Source organism: Ictalurus furcatus, chromosome 6 (assembly GCF_023375685.1).
Source record: "Ictalurus furcatus strain D&B chromosome 6, Billie_1.0, whole genome shotgun sequence".
Lineage (NCBI taxonomy): Eukaryota > Metazoa > Chordata > Actinopteri > Siluriformes > Ictaluridae > Ictalurus > Ictalurus furcatus.
Genome location: NC_071260.1, coordinates 32,788,573 through 32,811,475, shown reverse-complemented (window position 1 = coordinate 32,811,475; position 22,903 = coordinate 32,788,573). Strand labels below are relative to the sequence as shown.

Here is a 22,903-nt window from a genome sequence, read left to right as displayed (position 1 = left end):
GTATTGCAGTCCACCGTTCCAGAAGACTTCGAGAGCAGAAATACAGAGGCCATACCACAACATGTAAACCACTCATAACTGCCCACTGTGTATAATGTGGTATGGCTTACAAAGCTGTCACTTCAGAGGAGAGACCGCTCAGTGGAAGCAGGCTACAGGAAAAGGGAGAAAGTATAGGTCTATAGTTTCTACCGGTAGAATCACTCGGTTAGTTAAAATCATATGAACGCTAACTCAAAATAACTCCTGTTATTAACTGGTTTAGCACATTTTAAAATCAAGCTTTTCCAGAACAGCTGAAAGTAATCTTATTCCTGTTTTCCACATGCTAAATGGTGTTGGGTTTTTTTAGTTAATCTATTGACCGTTTGCTTTAAAGAAATGTTTGGATATGGGCATTTCTCCTGAGGGTGAGCTTGTTTAAGGGCTGATTTCTGCTCCATTTCTACTGTAAAGTTGGCAGTTCACTGTTTGTAGGTGTTGGTCCTGTTATTTGCATTCACTTTACTCTGTTTATTAGCCAGAGGCAAGGAAGCAAACAAGCTGCCCTCCCCACCTCAGATTCTCCCTCTCTTGTGCCCCCTCTCTCTCTCTCTCTCTCTCTCTCTCTATAATTTGATCACTATGTTTCTCTCTCTGTTTGTTTGTCTATGTTTTTCTGGATTGATTTTGAATTTTAATTTCAAATTGCATCAGAGGCTGGCTGTTAATTAACAGCAGAGGAACTGTTCGCTTTATTCATGTATCCACAATTGCACGGTTGCACAGTTTACCTTTGAGAACTGCATGGAAATAAGATACGGTTCTGCCAAACATTTTAAAAAAATTAAATAATAAATAAATAAATAAATAAATAAATAAGCATGAACAATCACTCTGCAAACACACAAATAGGAAATAGTTCTGATTATATTAGCCCTCTTTGTGATTGGACGTATGTAAACGGCAGTGGCAGGAGGAATGCTTGCTATCGGATGCAGTGGCTGCATGTTGGAATGATTAGCCGGCACACTGCGTTACACTGGGTGTCTGACACATGTGTTCGCTCTATGTGGCGCGTCCTGCGCTGTTGTGCTTCATCCTGTACTTACCTCACCACAGCTCACTACATCGCCCTGGGTCAAATGCGCTGGTGATGGATGTTGGTTATTAAGGTCTGCTACCTGAGAGTTACTGAGAGAAAACATTCAGCTTGTGGGCCTTAATTCCCACAATCCACAAGTGGTTCAGGCAAAATTGGCTGCTATTATCCCATGTGCAGTTGCAATCAAAATTATTCAATCCCCCGTTGCAAATCAGGCTCATTGTCAAAATTGACAGACTTTCAGCTGTTTGCGATGAACAAATGAAGCAAAAGCGGTTGAAATAGTTCAACACAACAAATGCTAAAAGTGGTTTCCACAAATTCAACTGAAAATGCAACTTATGATTTCTCCAGTCTCAAAATGATTCACCCCGCCCCCTGAATAGAATCCCTCACAGCAGCACAAATATGCAAAACAGGTGTTGTCTCAAGCACACCTGATGCAATTATTCAAGGACTTCATTAGTTGCAGCAGGTGTGTTTGAGCTGGAACACATGAAATACCTGTACTGGCTCGGGGTAGTAAATACATGAAATACCTGGACGGGGCAGAAAAAGGAAGATATCGACGGCTGCAAGCAGACTTGTGAGAAGGCAGGTTGTGAAAAACCCTCGAGTGACTGCAAAAGACCTGCAGCAATACAATACAGAGGTTTCAGTGAGCACAGGAAGGCGTGTACTAAACGCAGAAGGTTTCCATGCCAGAACTCCAAGACGTTCACCGCTACTGACCCAAAAGCTCAAGTCGCTCAAAATCATATAAATAAGCCACAGAAGTTTTGGGATTCTGTTCTGTGGAGCGATGAAACAAAACTGGAACTTTTCAGCATGATGGATCAGCGGTATGTCTGGAGGAAGAAGAATGAAGAAAGAAGAAAGAACACTCTGTCCACAGTCAAGCGTGGTGGGGGCTCGGTGATGTTCTGGGGCTGCTTTGCATCCTCTGGCACTGGAAACTTGCAGTGTGTGGAAGGCAAGATGGATTCATTGAAGTATCAGGAAATCCTAGGAAAAAATGTCATGCCATCTGTGAGGAAGCTGAAGCTTGGGCGTCATTGGACCTTCCAACATACCTCAAATTCCACCAAGGCTTGATTGCAGAAGTCGTCCTGGAAGATTGTACAGGGCCATCATATTCACCTGACTTGAACCCCATAGAAAATCTCTGGTGGGATTTGAATGGTAAATGGTCTCCACTTGTATATCACTTTTATCCAAAGCGCTTTACACTGTGTCTCATTCACCCATTCACACACCAATGGTAGCAGAGCTGCCATGCAAGGTGCTATCTTGCCAACTTGGGGTTCAGTGTCTTGCCCAAGGACACTTCAGTATGTGGGCTGGGAATCGAACTGCCAACCCTACGATTAGTGGACAACCCGCTCTACCACCTGAGCCACAACCTTTGAAGAAGGCGGTTGCAGCACAGAAACCCAAGAATATTACTGAACTGGAGGCCATTGCTCATGAGGAACGGGATAAGATTCCTCAGGAACGCTGCCAGAAGATATGCATCTCGTTTGCAGCAGGTCAGAACAACAAAAGGAGCTCTAATAAGTACTAAAGATGCTCGCCATGAAGGTGTTGAATAATTTTGAAATTGAAGAAATCATTATAAGTTGCATAAGTTGTGTTAACTGTTTCAATCGCTTTTATTTGATTTGTTCATCGCAAACAGCTGAAAGTCTGTACATTTTGACTACAAACCTGATTTGCAATGGGGGTCGAATCATTTTGATTGCAACTGTTGTTGTTGTTGTTGTTGTTGTTGTTGTTGTTATTATTATTGTTCGTAGTAGTAGTAGTAGTAGTAGTAGTAGTAGTCGTAGTAGTATATACAACTCCAATTCCGAAAAGGTTGGGACAGTATGGAAAATACAAAAAAAACTCAGTTCCCCCTGTACTATATTGAAAACACATTATTTGATGTTTTACTTTGCGAATTTAACTTATTTTTTGAAAATATACACCCATTTCAAATCTGATGACTGCAACACACTCCAAAAATGTTGGGACAGTCGACTGTTTACCACTGTGTAACATGTTGAAATGTCAACTCGTCGGACCATAAAACACGATTCCACTGTGCTACTGTCCATCTCAGATGAGACCGAGCCCAGAGAAGAGGGCGGAGCTAATGGACAGTGCCGATGTACGGCTTCTGCTTTGCGTAGTAAAGCTTTAACTTGCATATGTGGATGCAGCGGCGAATGGTGTCGACTGACATAGGTTTACCAAAGTATTCCCGAGCCCATGTCAGGATCTCCATCACAGACTCATGACGGTTTTTAAGACAGTGACGTCTGAGAGATCAGATCACACGCATTCAGAAGTGGTTTTCGGCCTCGCCCTTTACGCACCGAGATTTGACCGGATTCCTCGAATCTTTTAATTATATTGTGCACTGTAGAAAGTGAAACGCCCAAAATCCTCCCGATTTGTCTTTGGGGAACGTTCTTCTCAAAGTGTTGGATTATTCTCTGACACATCTGTTGGCAGATCGGCGAGACTCGGCCCGTCCTTGCTCTTGAAGGACTCGGCCTTTTTTAGAAGCTTCTTACATACTATGATTAGACGATTGTCTCACCTGTTTCACATCACCTTCTTATTTCAACTCGTCACATCGCTATTAGTCCCAAACTGCCCCGTCCCAACTTTTCTGGAATGTGTTGCATGCATCACTTTCAAAATCAACATTTACTTAAAAAAAAAATACGCAGTTGATTAGATAAAACATCAAATACCTTGTATTTATACTTTTTTTTGTTTAAATACAGCTCAAAGTACATTTAAAGATTAATCCTCTTTGTTTTTATTAGCATATATATATATATATATATAATGTAAGGTTTTGGGGTTTTTTGCTTTCTTTTCTTTTTTCTTCGTTCAAGATGTTACGGTGATGTTAATGGTGTGACGCTTCATTTTTCAGTCAATCCTGTCTCCAGCTGTTAACCCTCTGGTGTACACATTTTTTAAACCCATGCCACGATGTCAGTTGTGTATTTATTTATTTATTTATTTATTTTACTGAGAGTGACTTTAAGAATGAAATCATAAGTGCTGCAGGTACCTTATGTGTTTTGCTCCAAATGTTCCTTTTAACAGACCAGACCAAAGCCTGGTCGAGATCATAGCAAAGAGAATGTTGGCTTTTAATTACTGCCCTCACACAAGGGTGTGTATGCATGTATTTGTGTGTGTGTGTGTGTGTGTGTGTGTGTGTGTGTGTGTGTGTGTCTGGGTAGGTAGATTTAGTGCCCATGTTGTGGGGCTGTGTAGGTTGGGCCTCAGGAAACTCCCCGTAGTGTCAGGAGCAATCGGCCCTAAGCCAGTATTAATTAAAGGATTTGGGCCAAGCTGGAGGAGGTGGGGCAGCCGTGACTGCTCTACAGCTACTACTGCCTCTGCAGGGTGTCTCACTCACTCACTCACTCACTCTGGCGGGAATAAAAATGCTATATAAAGGTCATTCAAGCTTTGAGATTACTAGTCTCCTTTCAAGATTCAAAGATTTTTTTTTTTTTTCAATGTCAAATCATTTGTGGTGCCTGATCTGTCACATCATAAACGTATCTGCAGCTGGCCTGATGAAGAACCACCACCGAATCTCACCTTCTCATGCTTTTTATGATTGCCAGTGCTCTTTTGACGAGCTTCCTATTATTATTATTATTATTATTATTATTATTATGGTTATTGTTGTTGTTATTATTATTATTATTATTATTATTATTATTATTATTATTATTATATGTCTGGTAGAAATGCTTATGCATGAGAAAAGCCGAGACCCACCTGGTGCTGTGAATGGCCAGATCTGCCCTCAGGTCATTGGCAGTTTTGTTCATGCATGCCAGAGACCAAAGACGTGTCTTTTCTGGGCTCACAGTGTGTTAGGAAGCCATGATTGGTCCCTGTGCACCTACAAAAGAGACTCCTCTAATGTAGATCAGACATTTGCTGCCTACCTGAGATTGTATTGAGGTCACTCACTGAAACATTTCTATCTAGCTCGGTTAAACGTTTCTGTCTCACCCACCCTCTCTATATTTTAGTTCTATTTAATATTTGTGTTCCTATCTATCGATCTATCTAGCGTATTCTATCTATCGATCGTATTCTATATGCTTCCCAACACTGGACTGAGACATTTTTATCCAATAATTTATTTTATTTTTTTTCATGCCAGGATGTGATCAGTGCCTGTTTGTGCAGTGCCTACATTATACCACTGGAGGGCATGTCGCACTAACCAGGCCATTGGACAGCAGCTTTTGGGATGTAACTAGGATTAGGAAGGGAACTGTGTCAAAAAAAAAAAAAAAAAATGGAGTGCTTGGTCACATAAACATGCTGTTTGGAGCGGAAATCAAACGAGCATGTTGTCTTTCTGAGCAAATCCAAAGGCCTGTTTGGATATCCTACCCATGTTTCCACCCGACCCATCTGTCTTCAGTGGGTGCAGTGTTGGTCCAAAAATGGCAGTTTGTGGTCGTGTGTGTGTGTGTGTGTGTGTGTGTGTGTGTGTGTGTGTGTGTGTGTGTTCCTTCTGCTCTGCTACTACACCCTGTTTCACTTTGCTCTCCTGAATACTATAGCCAAAGTCTGCTTGAAACATATTCTCCCTCTCCTGGGCCTCGGCCACCTCTGGTGCAGCGAAACAATCCATCTTTCTGTCCGACAGCGTGCCTCTGACAGAAAAGCGCGCTGACGTCTTAATGTTACAACCGGCCGTAGATAAAAAACGAAGCCCTGAAGCACCAAATAAGCTGTTGAATTGTCAGCACTAATAAAGAATAGATGACTGTTTTGGCATAACATCCATGGTGCGTATTTATTTATTTATTTATTTATTTATTTATTTATCTATCCCCCCCCCCACATTGACATTGTATTGTTTTTAAACTGCTCTCCGAGTAGGATGTGTACGTCTTCAGCAGCTCCCAGTTTGCTCTGCTTGTGCAGGAGAAATACCGTAGAGCACCGCTTGTGTGTTGGAAAGATGGAGAATGATAAAGAGGAGGAGTGTTGATGAAATCTCTCTGGACTTCGACCAAATCAGTTGAGCTTGGCTTGCAGTCTGAAAAGCTTTTCCAACACACTCGCTGCCTGAAACTGTCTGCATGACCTCATAAAACATACATTTTTTATTTATTTATCCCCCCCCCCCCCACACACACACACACACTATGTCGTACGTATACATTCCTTTGAGTGTGTGAGTGTGTGTGCATGATGGTGGTTGCTGGCTAGAGGCTAGTAAAGCTCCCAGTGGTTTCCCGTCAATCTTAGTCGCTGCTGTCTAAAACAAACGCTAATCAGTCAGCTCTCTTAATCAGTAATCTCTATAGACCAGTTCACGGACTCGCCGGTGTCACCCTCACCCTCCTTCCTTCCCCACCACTGTTAAACCAACACTAACAACCCAACTCGAATCAGACTGACCGCTAAGCGATTGTCCCGCGTGTTTGTCTCAGGCAGAAGCAATCAGTAAGTGCGTTGTCTTAACCTGGACCGTCCCAACCGATTCCGTTCTCCCTTTCCGTCCTGCTTCAGATGCCTAAACTGGTGGGGTTTTTTTTTTTGTTTGTTTGGTTTGTTTGTTTTTTTTTTTTACTAAATAAGGCACACTGATTTCCAACACGTTGTCAGTTTATGTACCGGAACCAGCTTATAAACGTAACGAAAAGGGCACGAATGCGAGGAAGAGATTTCGAAGTCAATTTCGAAGATGTCGGTAGAAAACTCGTGCGCAAGAAGACGACGGTTCCTCCAAGTTGTAAAGGAAGGCTATTTCAGCTCCAAAATCCCCCGACAGTACAAACGTCTGTGTGGTTGTGCACTGCAGGACGCTACAAAGTCTCCTAAAAGCAGGGCGAAAACGCTCAGCCCTTCCAAACACCGGACACCTCGCAACCCTGCTGTCAGGTTTGTTTAAAGCCTGGATCTATTTGCATGAAATAAATAAAACGCTGTGGCTCATCAAGCGCGGTGCTGTGGCAAAAGGTTTCCTCTCCCAGATGCAGTCTCCATCTGTCCCCCGGCCACCCTGCACATTGCGCAGTTCTGTGATGGTGACTCTTAAATAATTCCATTGGAGCAGTACACTTATTAATGGCCTATGTTTATTTATTTATTTATTATTTATTTATTATTTAGTCACCTTTCTCTCTCTCTCCTGCTCTCTCGTTGCTTGTTGTTCTACTCTACACTGCTCCTGCTGTCCACTGCGAGGACATTTTTCTCCTAACATCAGGAGCCCCTGATCACATTGGCTTGTAACTATAGACAAGGCAACATGGGCTAATTAATAATGTGTGGAATAATGATGGGAGAACATGGTGAGGTGCTTCTTTTTCTGTAGCAGGCCTGATGGAAAAAGAAGAGCTGTATTATTGTTTATCGAGGGGACTGGCGTCTCATTTTTTTTTTTTCTTTTTTTCCGCCTCATCCCTGAACAAGCCGTGTTGCCTCATGGGTTGAACTTGGGCAGTGGAAAAGCTACGCACGATCGTACATGCGCAGAACAAGCCCAGCACCTGGGCTACGATTTGGAGAAGCTGAGATAATGAAGTCATAACTCTGTTATTTGCTTTTTTACAGCTTGTTTTATTTATTTTTTTTTTTAGTTGAGCTGACAAGCTGCGTCCATAACGGCTCCTGTCAGTTTAACTGACCGCGTCATCAAGGGGAAGAGGACCGGAAGATGCGTACGGCTCCTGAGAACGGCCCGGCCTCTTTCGCTTTAGTGGCGATCCGGCTGCGGGCTATCTTTTAACGTTTTACGCCGGGCTACTAATGTCAAGAGGTCACTATTAGCGCTGAACTCCTCTGCTCTGGTTTAATTCTCTGGTCAACTTCTCGCTAATCAATTACAGCGTTGGTCCATTTATCAGCCATGGTGAGGGAGGAAAGAAAGAGAGGGTTAAAAAACGACCTCCTCTCACGGCTCGGGGCGCGTTATAGCCTTTAACTGAACAGCCTGACGGGCCCTTTTTGCCGTGTGCTGTAGCCTGGGAGTCACGAGTTAGGATACTCTCGCACCCGGGGATGGTATTTTTTTTTCGAACACATCTTCAAATGATGAAGGTTTGCCGCAAAACGGTCGAGAACAAAGCGTCGTGGGGTTTGGGTTTGGGAGTCTGGTCGTAATTGTGAGTGTTTAGTATCCGTCATTACGTTATTAAGGAAAGATAATTGGATTTACGTTCATTTCATTCATGTCACATGGCAGGCATTGGACTCCTGGGGTAACACACTGTAAATGAGGAATTACATGTTAGTTTAATTATCACGTGGATGAGCGTGTATCTGATAATCATCATCCGCTATGCTGGCATTCAGCACCGTGTGGAACCATGGAAAGGTGGAAAGCAACGATTCATTATTCGTGTTTTGTAAATGACTTCTCTTGTTTGCGCTCTTTAGTTTTAACACCCCCCTTCAACATTTCCTGCTTTAGAAACAGAAGCACCAATCCAGCGTGCACTTTTTTGGCTGGAAATCAAATGATCTCTGAACGCTCTCTGTATGCATATCACTGTTTAATCTGTGCGAGTGTGTTCTGGGGCATGCAAATGTCTGCACGTGTGGGGTGGGGGTGGGGGCCATCATTTGGAGAGGTTTTATAAAAACATGTCAAACAAATCTCTCCTCTTTTTCTTCGCTCCCCTGCACCTCCTCATCTGCTCTCCTTCTCCGAGGTGGCATGATTTAACTGTAAACGAAGCCCCTCCACGCATTAGAATGGACGACGCACAGCGACTCCAGTAAGCAGTGATTTCAGAACCCAGCGATGGGAGGCATTCTCCATGCTCCAGTAGAATAATAATCAAAGGCCCACGATTAATAATTACAATCGAAGCTCCATTCGCACTTGAGATGCGTGTCTGAGCCGGATAAAGGCGAAAGTCTCTTGAAGAGTCAAGCACATGTTGAATTGAGGAGTGAAGAGGTGGGGAAATGTTACTCAAGGGTTTAGGAGCTAATTGTGCGAGTGCACAAAGAGGTACTTGAGAAGTAGGGCTGAAGAAGAAAACAGGAGGGAGAAGTGGGTGTTGAGTGGTGCCACTGTTGCGCCGCTTGTGTGTGGGGTTCGCGGTGATCCGCCGTCACCTTTTCCAGCTTCGGTCGGGACAGGAGCACGTTTCCGCTCCGTCTTACCCAGCCTGCCTTGCTTTCTTTCAGCCTCTTCAAGCCGGTCATCCTGAGTGTCTTCAGATCACTTTGAAAATTTGGGTTTGTTTAGATCTTTAGCATCGGTCTGTCTTTAGCAACCTTCTCTCTTTCTCCGTCTTCCATATTTTTAGCGCATATCAACCCTTTTTATGAAGAAGTTCGACTCTGTAAAAATCCACTACTATCTTTTTTTTTGTTGTTATGTGTGGTGGAGGGAGGGGGACTCTTCTTGTGTAGATTTTTCGATTCTTCAGTGTGTCACTTGGCTGTGAGTGCCATTGTCTCGCGGCTCTTTTTCTTTTGCAGCGAGTTGTGTCATTCCCTCATGATCAGCACTTTTGTTGCCTTTGTTTTTGGCTGTACTTTAGAAGTCCATCGCGTCTTTTATCTGCCTCCCATTCATGCAGAAGGGAACAGTTGTGCTCTGTTGTGGAGATGTTCCACTGGATTTCCACCAGTGGGGTTTCCTTTCAGGCCCTTCAAAGCGCTACAATGGGCCTCCAAAGGCCTGAATGGCTATTGCCGAGTGCACGCTCTTAGCGAGACTCTCTTATTTTGTTTTCCCGGAGTCAATAAAAATGCTAAGTTAAAAGCTAACCCTGACGCCCTCCCCACTCCCAACACTTGTTCTCCTCCTTTTAAGTTCCTCCTTCGATTTATTTCTAAAGAGAAAATGAACGGGGAAAATATTCACTCTTGATCTTGCCGGAGAAGAGGAACCGGGGTCGCTAAGACCATCGCGATTCGGAAAACGCTTCGCCTGGCGGAGTTTAATATTACGTTTCCTCCGTGGTTTTTGTGGCCAGAGATTGGTGACGTTTGATGCGGCCATGCTTTGTGGGTTTGTAGGGAGAGCTTAGACTTTAGGCTTGTCGAGCATTGTGTGTGATGCTACAGAGAGGAGAAAAGAACAAGAGAACAGGGCTGTAGTAGGATAAGAGATTATAGTGAGATGAATTGGCCAGCACAGATAACTGCTATGACTTCATCCTTATTGCGCAGATTAGGGCGTAAAATCCACCCTAATGAGGCGCGCGCCGGAGAGGCGGGAAAAGGCACGGCCTAGCCCACTTCTACATTGCTGCTGCCAGGGTCACCAGCCACCAGCTGATCCTGTTTAAAGAGGATCAGATTCTTCTCGGCTACAGTCAGGGAGAAAGATAGAGAGACAGACACAGAGGCATGAGAGACACAGGAGGGGGTGAGTGACAAGAAGGCATGAATTGTTTCAGTCTGAACATCCTCAGTGTCCCTCAGTGTTTTAATTATTTTATTTTTTCGGGAGGGGGGGGGGTCTAGATCTTGTCTTCAGGCTCAAAACCAAGTGAGCTCCCATACCAAGAAACAGCTTTTTATCGGGATTGTTTTAATGCTGTTCTGCGTGGAAGTGTGTAAAAAATCCACATCATGGATACGGCATGCGAACGGAATAAATATCGATAACGTTTCTTTGTTTTTTCTTCCCCTCCCTCCCCCACTTTATTTCATGTTTATGCATCACAGCATTGATTTTTTTTCTCTCCTGCTTCATCGCTTCAGAATTCATTTGAAAGCTCAAGCACGATCTTTAGAAGTATCTTGCATGTTAAAAAGATGGCGTTTGCCGCAGAGTAGAAACGTAAATTCGAAATGTTGTGCGTTTTCGGTATCGCTACTGCCTTCTTGCCAGACGCTAGAAACATTTGCAAATCGAGAGGCCTGCTGTTGATTTAGTCTTTTATATAAGTCAAAGGGGAAAAGAGTCACAAAATGAGCAGCAGATTTCTCCATGGAACTATGGCAAGAACGAATTAAATAAATAAATAAATAAATAAAAAGTTATACTGAATATTCAAATCGTATTAAATATGCTATTAGAGGCTGACGATTCAGAAAATAGCCCCATTTTGAATTTAAATAATTTACTGATCGATACAAAAGCATTACAGTTAATCAAACGTATGTGAAAGACTTTTATTTTGGTTATATTTTCTGTAATTAAAGTCCCTGTGAAGCGCCTTGAAACACGCAGCGTTATTCGATGCGTTGCCGTCATTTCCACTGAAACAGGAAGTCGGGGCGGGACAAATCACGTGGCTCCTCTCCCTTTTTAAATAGCCAATAGTGTTTAGCTTTCCTCCCAGCCTGGACTATGGCATGCGCTGTACATTCTAGAGAGCATTTGATTGGACGGAAAATGAGACGAGACGCTGAAGTGCAGAATGATGTCATCAAAACTGTTGATCCGTATCGGGGGTAGAGAGAAGGGTGGGTTTTGTTTGGGGTTTTTTTTATTATTATATCCTCTTAATGCAAGTTTTTCTGCACACGCTAGCTTCTAGATAACCTCAAGGCTAACACGTTCATACTAGAAACTCCCGTTTTGATTTCATGGGGACTTTAAGGTCTGTAAATACATGTTTTCCTTTTTTGCCTTGTAGAACCTAGTGAGGATTTATTGCACTGGCTCGTCTTTCTCCCCGAAACAGTATCATCATTCATGAACAGCAACAAGCATTCATTCCTTCATCTTCAGTAAGCTCTTTATCCTGGTCAGGGCCTCCGTAAATCCCGAGGCTATCCCGGGAATACTTGCCACACGAGGCAGGAATGCACGCTGAACGGGACACCGGTCCATCGCAGCAGCAGTAGTGATTCGAAATCTATCTAATAGCAGGTCGGAAGCGTAAACGTTTCGAAAGGTCCAGTTTCGTTCACAACAGGAAGTGCAGCAAGACCAGTCCCACACTGTAAGACTCGTGCAGCTCGGAGAGCGGTTTAAATTCAGTTATAATGGCACTAAAACTAATGCTATATGTCCTGCCAAAGCCTTGGAATGTTCTGGAGAACTAAAATGGTAAGTTTGTACCACTGTGAATTTTTACCAAAATTGAAATGTTGATATTAAACTTTGTTCATTTGGAAGTAGAGTAAAAGAAAAAATAAAAATAAATCAAACACAGCGTTACTGAATTCTTGAATCTGATTGGTCAGAAGGTGTTGATTTCATCTTCTGTCAGTTGTGCTGGATGTAATTCAAACGACGGGTTTATCTCGATGCCCTCGTTCTAACACGCCATCATTTCTATAGTAACTCTTTCTATGGTGGATGATGTACATAATCCATGGCTAATTATAAACTGATTGAAAACATTCTGCTGTTTAAAAGTAAAATCATAATGAGTCTCTATTGATCACATATATATATATATATATATATATATATATATATATATATATATATATATATATATATATACACTACAGCATAATGAAATTCTTTTTTCACATATCCCAGCATGTTAGGAAGTTGGGGTCAGAGCGCAGGGCCGGCCATGATACAGCGCCTCCTGGAGCAGAGAGGGTACATCCTGATTTCTTCTGTTTTTGTGTATATCTCATGCTAAATAGTTTTAGATCATCAAACGAAATGCAACATAAAACAAAGGCGACCTGAGTAAACACACAATACAGTTTTTATTTATTTATTTATTTTATTGAAGCAAAAAAGTTATCCAACACCTATCAGCAATGTGAAAAAACTAATTTCCCTCCTAAAACCTAAAATCTAGTTGTTCCACCTTTTGCAGCAATAACTGCAACGAAACGCTTCCGATAACTGGAGATCGGTCTTTCACGTTCTTCTAGGACTAGGACGCACTCCTACGCTTTGGATCAGTGTCTTGCTGCATAATGCAGTTACGCTTGAGTTTCATCTTACGGACTGAAGACTGGACATTCTCCTTTAGGGTTTTCTGGTAGAGAGCAGAATTCATCTTTCTCTTAATTACTGCAAGTTGCCCAGACCCTGAAGCAGTAAAGCATCCCCACACCATCACACTGCCTCCACCATGCTTGACCTTAGGTATGATGTTCTTTTTGTGGAATTCGGTGTTTGGTTTACGCCAGATATAACGGGACTCCTGTCTTCCAAACAGTTCCTCTTTCAACTCCTCAGTCCACAGAACATTCTCCCAAAAGGTTTGAGGATCATCACGGTGTGTTTGGCAAAATTCAGACGAGTCTTAATGTTCTTCTGGGTCAGCAGTGGTTTTCACCTCACCACTCTTCCATGGAGCCATTTTCGCCCAGTGTCTTTCTGATAGTGGAGTCATGAACAGTGACCTTTATTGATGCAAGACAGGCCTGTAGGTCCTCTGATGTTGTCCTTGGCTCTTTTGTGACTTCCTGTATGAGTCGTCGCTGTGCTCTTGGAGGAATTTTGGAAGGTCGGACACTTCTGGGAAGGTTCACTACTGTGCCAGGTTTTTTTTTTTTTTCTCATTTGGAGATAATGTCTCTCAGTGTGGTTCTTTGGAGTCCAAGAGCCTTTGAAATAGCTTTGTAACCCAGACTGATGTATTTCAATCACCTTCTTCCTCATCATTTCTAGAATTTCTTTCAATTTTGGCATAGTCGGTTACTGATATTGAATTTTATTCTTCTCATTTTAGGCCGAATAGCAAAAACTAGTCTGCCTGCACAATATATTTGTATTGAATAATAAAAATTTTGAAAAAAATAAATGCTATCTGTCAAATACAGTAGACAGGAGAAAATTTCATAATTGCGTTGTTTCTGATTTGTATCCTAATGTACCGTGTTTATTTTGTTTATTTTTCCACCTGACATTTTAGCACCGTGAACAGCATTGTCTCCTCTTAGCTCCAGGGTCCCTGGTTCGATCCTGAGCTTGGGTTTAACGTCTTTGTGAACTTTTACATGTTCTCCACATGTCCGTACGGGCTTCCTGCGAATTCTGTGCTTTCTTCCCACCTCCAAAAACATGCCGGTATGTGTCAGTTGGTTTTGCTAAATTGGCCCTAGGTGTGAGTGTGTGACCACATGATGCTCAGCTTTGGACCGGCGTCACATCCGTGGTGTATCCCTGCCTTACTCAGAGTATTCCCAGTATAGTCTCTGGATCCACCATGATCCTGACCAGGATAAAGCAGTTAATGAAGATCAGTGTATTAATTTTCCACCTTTTTAATCCTTTCTTCGTGATCCAATTAAACGAAATTTAGCATTTCTTTAGCGTTTAAAACAGTTGCAGAAGACGATACAATCATTGCACATATTTGTCATTTTGCAAAACTTGGTCTGTAGAGATCCGCACCTTTCACTGATGTTTTAAATAATGGGCCTCACTTGTCAGTGTAGCACACAAAACAACAGAGAATGCAGCAAAAATTATACATTATTGCACACATTATAGAAATTGGAGGACCCAGCAAGCCACTCTCTTTCTGATCATTATAAACAGCATGGAATTTCCAGAAGTATGTATGACCATTTCCTGCTTTCAAAAAGCAGAGCTGAAGTTCAGAAATCAGAGGGGGGAAATTGGGAACAAAACAAAAAAAAAGTCTATAAAGTCTGAGAAAGAGTGGTCGTTAGACGTTAATTGAGCAAGCCATTAACTGTCCAGTAAACCAATTTTCAAAGTGTCATCAATGTATACTTTTGAATTTCATAATGGTTTAGATTGATGTACCCCCTCCGCCTCCCCTTAATGGAGTCTAATGTATAATATAATGGCAGCCTGTGTAGCTGAACTACGGTTGCCATCAGAGTCTGTTGATCTGTTGTTACGTAATGCAGTCTAGATTGGTGGTGTGTGTGTGTGGGGGGCGCTAACTGGTGTAACTGGCGATGTGCCGTTGCTAGTGTTAACGTGCAGGAAGAAATATTGTGGAGGATTAAGATCATTTATCAAGCTGGATATGAAAGGATTTATTCCTAAATAGCTCTTAAGGAGGATTCATGAAAATCCCAAAATTTCACCAACAAGAACAAAAAAAACCTGTCCATGCCCTACTCATGCTCCCGAGTGTGTAGGTTTACAAATGAGACGACGACTAATGTAAATCTGGACTTGATCGACTTCGAATCCTGTAATGTTGTATGGATTGCTGCACTTTTGTATATGGAATATACTGTTAAGTTGAAATTGCTTGTTTTTATGCTATGTTTACAGCATTAAGCAGAAAGCGTTATCCAGAGCAGCTTGTAGAAGTGCTTTGTAGTCTCTATTGAAAACACATTTCACTAGGTCATAGACTTTTTTTTAAAAAAAAAGAAGGAAAACCTTCTGTATAAACGGAGGATGGGCAGGTCTGTGTGCCCATAGCCATAAGCTGTAAACAAATGCCTTTTTTTGGGGGGGGTGGAATCAAAGCTACTTTGAAATTTTATTTCAATTATGAAATTTTTTACAGCGTAAAATTTTATTTATTTTTTTTTAATGCTGTGCAACACTTCCAAAAAATCATCCGAGACCCTTAAAATAGCAGTTTCCCTGTGTGATGTGCTTGGTGTCGATGATCACCTGGGTACAGTGCAGAGCTTGCTTATTTATTTATTTATTTATTTATTTATTTATTTATTTATTTTCTTCTCCTTTTCTCGTCACCTCACTTAACTCGCATATAATTCACCTTTTCTGTCATTTATCTCTAGGTTTTGACCTTTTCAGATGCTGTTCAACTGCTAACTCTGGCACAGAAGTGAGTCAGAACAACCTCCAGTTCAGTCTGTTCATGTCTCCAGCCCTCTGTGCGCTTCACGTTTTGGAAATTTTTGTGGCTCGCTAAATGCACATGAGCTGTGTCAGGAACATGCTTTGCACTTTACGGGTGATCGACGTACAGTACACATGCGAGTACAAAGAAGATCGTCTGTGAAACTCCTGTGAATCCGACAGACAGCTTGAGTTCGCTTTGCCGTACACAAACATCTACATACAACGTTACTAAAAGATTGATAAACGAGGCCCATTGCCTGTAGACTCTCTAATCCAGTGTCTTAGCTTTAGGTTTTAGCAGAGCCGACTGTAGATCACAGGACGGCATGGATTGAAGGCGACGGAGCTGTGCTGAATCGATGTCCGACGAGTCCGAAATCCCGTCCGATTCCCTCTGCTATACAGAGGGACACCAGGCTTAAACATAATGAGAAGCAGTTCTGTCTAGAGCCATATAAAAGCACCAAAGAGAAGGAGGCTTTAAAAGCCTGACCAGTAAATCCAAGAACAGCAGCACAGTCTGGTAACTTTACAACCTGTAATGTAGTCATGCTGCCCTGTGTTATGATGATCTTTCAAGTAAAATATGTAAATAAATGAAAAGGACAACAAGGAGGAATTTAAAAATGCTCTACAGGCCTACTTCAGGGATTGTTAAGTATATATCATAGTTTATTAGGAGGGACAAATGTTGGCCAGATGTGGGATTGAGTCACTGCGTATTGAACCTCTCCAAGTGTTCGCAAGCAGTGACGCTAATCGCTTTATATTATTATTAATATACTACGCAACTGTTATTATTAAATATATTCTAATGTTAGCCCTGACGTATTGCTAGAAAAGCTAGGAAAAATAGCAGAAAGCTCGGTTCAGCGTCGCTACTTTGGCACGGCAGGCGTCATGCGTCACTTAAAGTGATTGAATGTTGGTATTTTATGGGCAGCACAATGTCGCCATCTCGCAGCTCCAGTTTCTGCGCATGTTCTCCTCGGTTCTGTTTGGGTTTCCTCTAGGTTCTCCAGTTTTCTCCTCATACTCTGAACACGTGCTTATCGGTGGATTGCTTATGAAAGATTCCCTCTAGGAAAGATCGACTAGCATCCAATCTACACTGTAGACTTCTCCTACCTCAAGCCGGTTGTTCCCAGGATTGGTTCCAGGTCCACTGCAACCCTGACCAGGATCAAACCGGTACTGAAGATGAAGAAATGAATTTTTTTTTTAATGCTTAAATGCTTAGGGGAAGCTCATTCTGCTTCATTTCATTCATTCAGTGCTTGGTTAAAAAAAATTTTTATTTCATGCCTATCAGCAAATGCGTACGGTAAATGTGTATATCTGAACTCGTTGAAACACGCTTAACGAGCTTCTGACACTCGTGTCAAAGACATGTTGCGAGTCTTTCCAAATCCGTTCAGGTTCGAAAGCCCAAATCGCCATTAAGTGGCCAGTCAGAAGTCTTTATAAAGTTAAAATATAATGATGTTCTTCAGCACCGTAGAACCACTTGTACGGAAGATGGTACTATTCCTGATGCCTACAACGAGACTGAAAGCACATGTGTCTTTTGACAGCGGTTCTATAAGTGAGCTGACATTTAAGCTAATTTAGATTCTGTGGTCCGTATTGCATCGTAAAATCAGTACAGTATGTCGTGGCAATAAATGAAAACCCTCTGTAAGCTAGAAGCCAGTAAAGAGAAGGCTTTGGCTTGGACAGGGTTGTTAGAGGGAGTGAAAGAATGTTGGACCTTTTGACTTATTTCTGGAGGAAGAGTACTTCTTCCATTCTCTGCGTGTACACTCCAGAGTCAGACTCTCTCAGTAGGTTAGCCTGGTTCACTCATTTTCCTGGAGCTTCCCATAAGCACATCGCACTAAAGATCCTGATTATATGTCAACCTGAACTAAAGTAACACGTAGGTAACATTAGAAGAACAGCAGATGCTGGATCTTTACAGTAACAGGCTCTGAAAACACACACAAAAAAAAGGGAGATCATGGCAAGAAGAAGCACACTTTCTCAGGTTTAGGCAAACGGCTATGGAGTGAAAAGTGAAATGCGGAATCTTGAGCCTATAGGACTTGGGAATCGGCATCCCATCATGCTGCATTACGGGATCGTTCCACCATTTTAGTTCCTTGTTTTCATGCTACAATCACGTTCATACGCCGCGTGAGCTTAAAGAGGGCGGTTTCATTGGGGTTTTCGGACTCGCCGTGCTTAAACGTGAATCGAAGGAGAAGGGTAAACTCGTAAAACAAGCGGCATAATGATCATAATGACCATAATGACCATTTCCAGACATCTTTCGTGAGATCTGGTGTGTAGCGTGAGTGTCTACAAGTAGTCAGAACCTTGAGATCTATAAGAAGCCAAAATGTGATACCGCAGTCATTCAAACCATTGGATTTTCTCTTCAATTTGGTCACCTGACAATTCCCTGCTACAATCCAGCTCGAAGCTACCATACAACGGCTACTCCCAAGGAGCGCTGAAGGCTAGTGTTTCCTCCAAGACGTGTAAACACACTTTGAGGAAAGTGCTATCTGCTGTCTTTCAAATACATGTGCTCGAAGATGACCACGGTTGGCTATGTAGCTGTGATTGACAGGGCAGAGAGAGTACGCCATCCCTCCCACGCAGAGAGCACGGCCAATCTGTCTCCCGTGACTCTCGGATACAAAGAGCTGTGGCATCAGCAGGATTTTCTTTTTCCATGGAAGCATGAATTTAAGCATTGAATAATGATTTGAACAATGTAAGAGCACACTATTTGATACAGTTAATATTCCATACACATGACCTTTTAATTATCATGAATAAAAACTTGCCGAGTCATCTATTAAACATGACCTGGTTTTATCGCTGTTCCTTTATCCATCGGGGAAGTGGAAGAGACTGTTGTGCCATGGTCTGGGGGGAAACTTTCTACCTTTTGGTTAATTAAGCATTCACAACACACCAAGTTTAACCAAGTATATTACATTTATATTAGATGTCAAAGAATGACATGAAATATCATTCAAATCTAATTTCTGATTTATTTTTTTCCCCCCCTAATTTTCCTCACTGTTCTGATGCCAATGATAAGGGAGGGATTTTTATATATATTTTTTCTTCTATTTTTCTTTATTTGTTTATTTTCAATTAAAATGCATTTTGGTAGGTAGATTTTAAAGAGCCCAACCAATCATCACAGCCTGTGTGAAATTAAGGATACACCCTTAATACCCACTGAACAGCAGAAAATGGCTATATAGTGTAGAAAATACAATTTCCGGAGGTAATTACATTAGTCTTTAGACTTTACGTAAAGTCTTTCGTTTCGTTTTGTTTTGGGGTTTTTTTAAACCACGGTTGTGAGAGTTTATTACAACACGACAATAAAGTAGCTTCCAACCATAATGACTCCAACACTTTGTTTATATTAAGACTTGTCTTCTCGCTAGATTGGCTATCTTGAATGACTGGCATTCCCATCGCGTTCCTATTCTGCCTGAAAACTTTTTGATCACGCTGTTAAGCACCTTAAGCACAAATTTATTTCTCCTTCACTTACATGTCTTGTTAGTATTCACCATGTGCTTTGAATATGAACATTTTATATAGGTGTCAAGCTCCCAACACACACACACATTGCTTTCCACTGTCTTTCATCCAACCTTGCGTTATTTTTATTTTACTCCATTAATATAGGTGCTCTGCACTTTTGTCTGTCATGCAATAGTGAGTTCCTCCCATTCTTCTTTGCATATTCCCTCCTCGTCCCCACGTGAGGTATTGTTCCTGCCCAAATTTAAACACTACAGCATTCAGGATCCCTGCAGAGGCTCTGTGTACCCGGGCCCGCAAAGTGCTTGCAGCCATAACTACATGAATTGCTTTTAATTGCTTGGTATAGCTGCATCATCTTAGTTGAGATTATGCCTGATTGATACTGGAAGGCAATTGTAAGCGTGGAGGATGGGATTAAGTGCCTATTGAAGTGACTTTAGCTCCTTTACACAACAAAGGGAGAAAGGAGAATACATTACCCCCCCCCCCCCCTCCATTTCATCTAAAGCCCACTGCTCCCCTGTCCACCTTTTTCCTTTTCCTCACAACGCCCCCCTTTCCCTGGATGGAAAAGGAGCACAATCTACCGATATTATTCCTCTAAGGGCAATGAGAAGGAACAGCCAGACGAGTACTGTTCCTAGCTATAATTAGCTATATGTGATCCCAATTATTTGGCCCATTCATTAGCGCTAATTGTTTGAGCAACCTGACCTAAAGAACAAATAATTAAAACGTGTGTGTGCCCTAATTGCAACTACTGGTGTGTGTGATAAAATGTGTTGGAAGGAGCTGAAGTAATAAAGCCGAAGCGTTTTTCATTAGGCAGTAAGCACTGTGAAACCGAAATCTTGGCTCTCGAAGGCAGAACTTTGGCCGTTTAGATTAGCAACGCTACTGTTCGCTGCTAGCGAGCCGTGCTTCCAGGTGTAATTAGCTGAAAGTGTTGTGCAGATTTGTTGTGTTGTCCAGACTTTCGTTATTTTCTGGGACTTTGTAATCCCTTACCGTTTCTGTCTCTTTGAGCATCGAGTAGCCCAGACCCTAAATAGATTTTATGCAGCTAGAGCTGTTAAGCCTTTGTGTATTAGTATTAAAGGAGAACAATTGGCTGTGGTGTTGTGGGTGATAAAGGCGCTCAAAGCGCAGGTCAGCAGCACTCGTCCACTTGAATGGGGGGCTTAAAGGAAAACAAACTTTGTCATTGTGTTCAACGTATCGGAAGGAAGGACATGGATTCAGATAGCATCTGTTCTTGCTTTCACTGAAACAAGTTTAGAAACAAGTACCACACCTCATACAAACAAGGTTCAAAACTATATGCAGTTTGATTGATTTTGATTTTATTATCTTTTCATTTGTTTTTGTTTGTGTGTACAGGATAGCCCAGAGGCTGATGGGGGCAGCATGGCAGCAGGGAAGTTGGCGAGCCCACCATACCCCTGGCACATCTCTGAAATACATCCCGCGCCGAGCCGTCCTCTACGTACCAGGCAACGACGAGCGCAAACTCAGGAAGCTCACCTCGCTGAGCGTCGACTGTGCCGTCTTCGACTGCGAGGACGGCGTCGCGCTTAACAAGAAGGTACCCGCTACACTGTTCTTCCTTCAGTATTCCTGCATCACCTGACTCCATGGCACATGAAAACCAAATCCTTTACACACCCCCACCCACCCACCCCCCCTCCCATTCAGCCAGGTGCTAGCGCTTAATCACACAGCATAAAACTAGCTAAGCACCATGCTTAAAACAAGCACATTTCCTTCCCATTATGTCATCATAAAGGCAAGAAATGCCCCCTATCACATCCTCTTGAAACAAGGTGCCCACTTCACACTGGGATATCAGCAGGAAGTCCGCAGATGCAGCAGGTTAAAAGCGTTCTCGACCCGCCCACGCGGCCTGCCAATTGGCCCTGTTTTGCCTTGCCATGAAATTGTGATTGGAGCTCAGGATCAAGAGGGGCTGGAGGAAAGAAGTCACCTAACAATGCTTTTTAAAGTCGTGATAATAAAGATGATTGATATGGCCGGAGGCTGTTCCCGATTGAGAGAGGTCAGCTGTGTGACCCTTTAGGAGGATAAAAAAGTGATTGGGCTCAATGTTTTGCAACACCGTCTTATTTCTCGATCGGTGCTAAGTGGAAAAGGGGTTTCAAAGGAAAATGTCACAGAAAATAATACTAGTTTAACATTCTCGCATCTTTTGTGTCGCCTCGATCGCGTCTTAAACCAGCCTTCGACAGCCAGTGAAAGTTTGGGCTTTCGGTGTTTTGATAGAAACGCGTTCCAGGATACTGTTGTCTCGGCGCACGTGCTGGTAAGAACAAAACCCCTTCATGCGACGGTGCAGATACAGTGTTGCTGTTGGAGAAGAGCAATACCACTGACGGATGAAAAGATCCTTCAGATCATTGTGTCATCCGCTTCAGGATTATCCTGCTGAAGAAGAATAAGGCAGGGTGATCGGAGCAGGGGAAATTAGCACGTATTTTGGCAGGCCTGATCGAATAACTCTCGCTACTCTGGATAAACATGCTCACGGCACCCCCCGAAAAACACCGTTCGTACCGAACGGAGGCCGTCGAGTAATCCTATTACTCCTCAGCTTTTTGATCGTTTAAATCTGCCGAGGTTACAAAAGCACTTACAACCCGCAGAACAAGTCGGAGTCTAGTTTAAAAACCATATGTTCGCTTTAAAGACTCTGGCGCGGTACAGTGAAGGCTGGATTCCATTATTTATTTGTTAGCGCGCTAGCGTGTAATGTAAAAGCGAGTTATTAACTCGATAATAAAAAAGCGCGTCACTCGGCGGCTCCCTCTCCTTCGCTCCCAGTCTCTCGGCCGTTTTATCCGTCCTGGCAATCGCAGATCTGTGGGAGTCGTCGTGTACAGACGTTTTATTTCTGTGCCACTGAACGACACGTCTTCCTGCAGCCCAGCTGTGCTCGTGAGTGACGGAGAAATTAACGCTCTGCAACAACTGGATGACGGATTGACGTCTTTTAACGTTCAGACATGTTTGTTGGGTTGTTTATACGGTAATTTTGTCAGTGTAGTGCTGCACGACAATACTGTTTATCAGTGTACGGATATGTTTAACAGTTAGTAAATGAGAGATTATTTTGTGCTTGAGCTGCAAGTAGTCTGTAGCCAGTACCCATTCACCCCTGTGTGCCCTGATGTCAGATGACAGATGCTACACGGTCTGCCCGGACATTTCAGCTTATACGCTCACGCTGTGGAGCACGGAGAGCATTCGGTCCTCTCATTGTGCATCTAGCTGATGGTTACACTTCTCCTATCTGTGAGAGAGACTTTGTTGTTCTGTTTATGTAGTGTTCGAGATGCCCTATAGACTGGCGCACAGTTTGGAGCGTTCGGCCCAGCGGCTTCTCTTCTAGTCTGCCTCCCGTCTCCCCGCGGCCATCTCGCTCCATGCTCCCCTCCTAATCCCTGCAAGTTTGGAGCTAATGAACTAACTGCTGAGCTGCCGCCACGGCGCGTAGTCCCAAACTATACTGTACTTCACACCCGATTTATTCTCCAGATGGCAAGACTACGCAGCCCTGC

General features: G+C 42.7%; 1 protein-coding gene across 4 annotated transcripts in view; it reads left to right on the top strand.

Annotated features, from left to right (window-relative positions):
- The window catches only part of clybl (citrate lyase beta like), a 71,624-nt gene that overhangs the window by 25,615 nt on the left and 23,106 nt on the right, over window positions 1-22,903 (top strand). Inside the window, exons 1-2 of one of the 4 annotated variants that reach the window (XM_053627723.1) lie at window positions 7,267-8,856; window positions 20,709-20,913. In XM_053627723.1, coding sequence (XP_053483698.1) covers window positions 8,723-8,856; window positions 20,709-20,913 — 339 coding nt within the window. In that variant the 5' untranslated portion in view covers window positions 7,267-8,722. Of the gene's footprint in view, window positions 1-7,266; window positions 8,857-14,905; window positions 16,962-20,708; window positions 20,914-22,903 lie in introns of those variants that run through there. The other 3 variants (XM_053627724.1, XM_053627727.1, XM_053627726.1) reach the window with 3 other exon arrangements.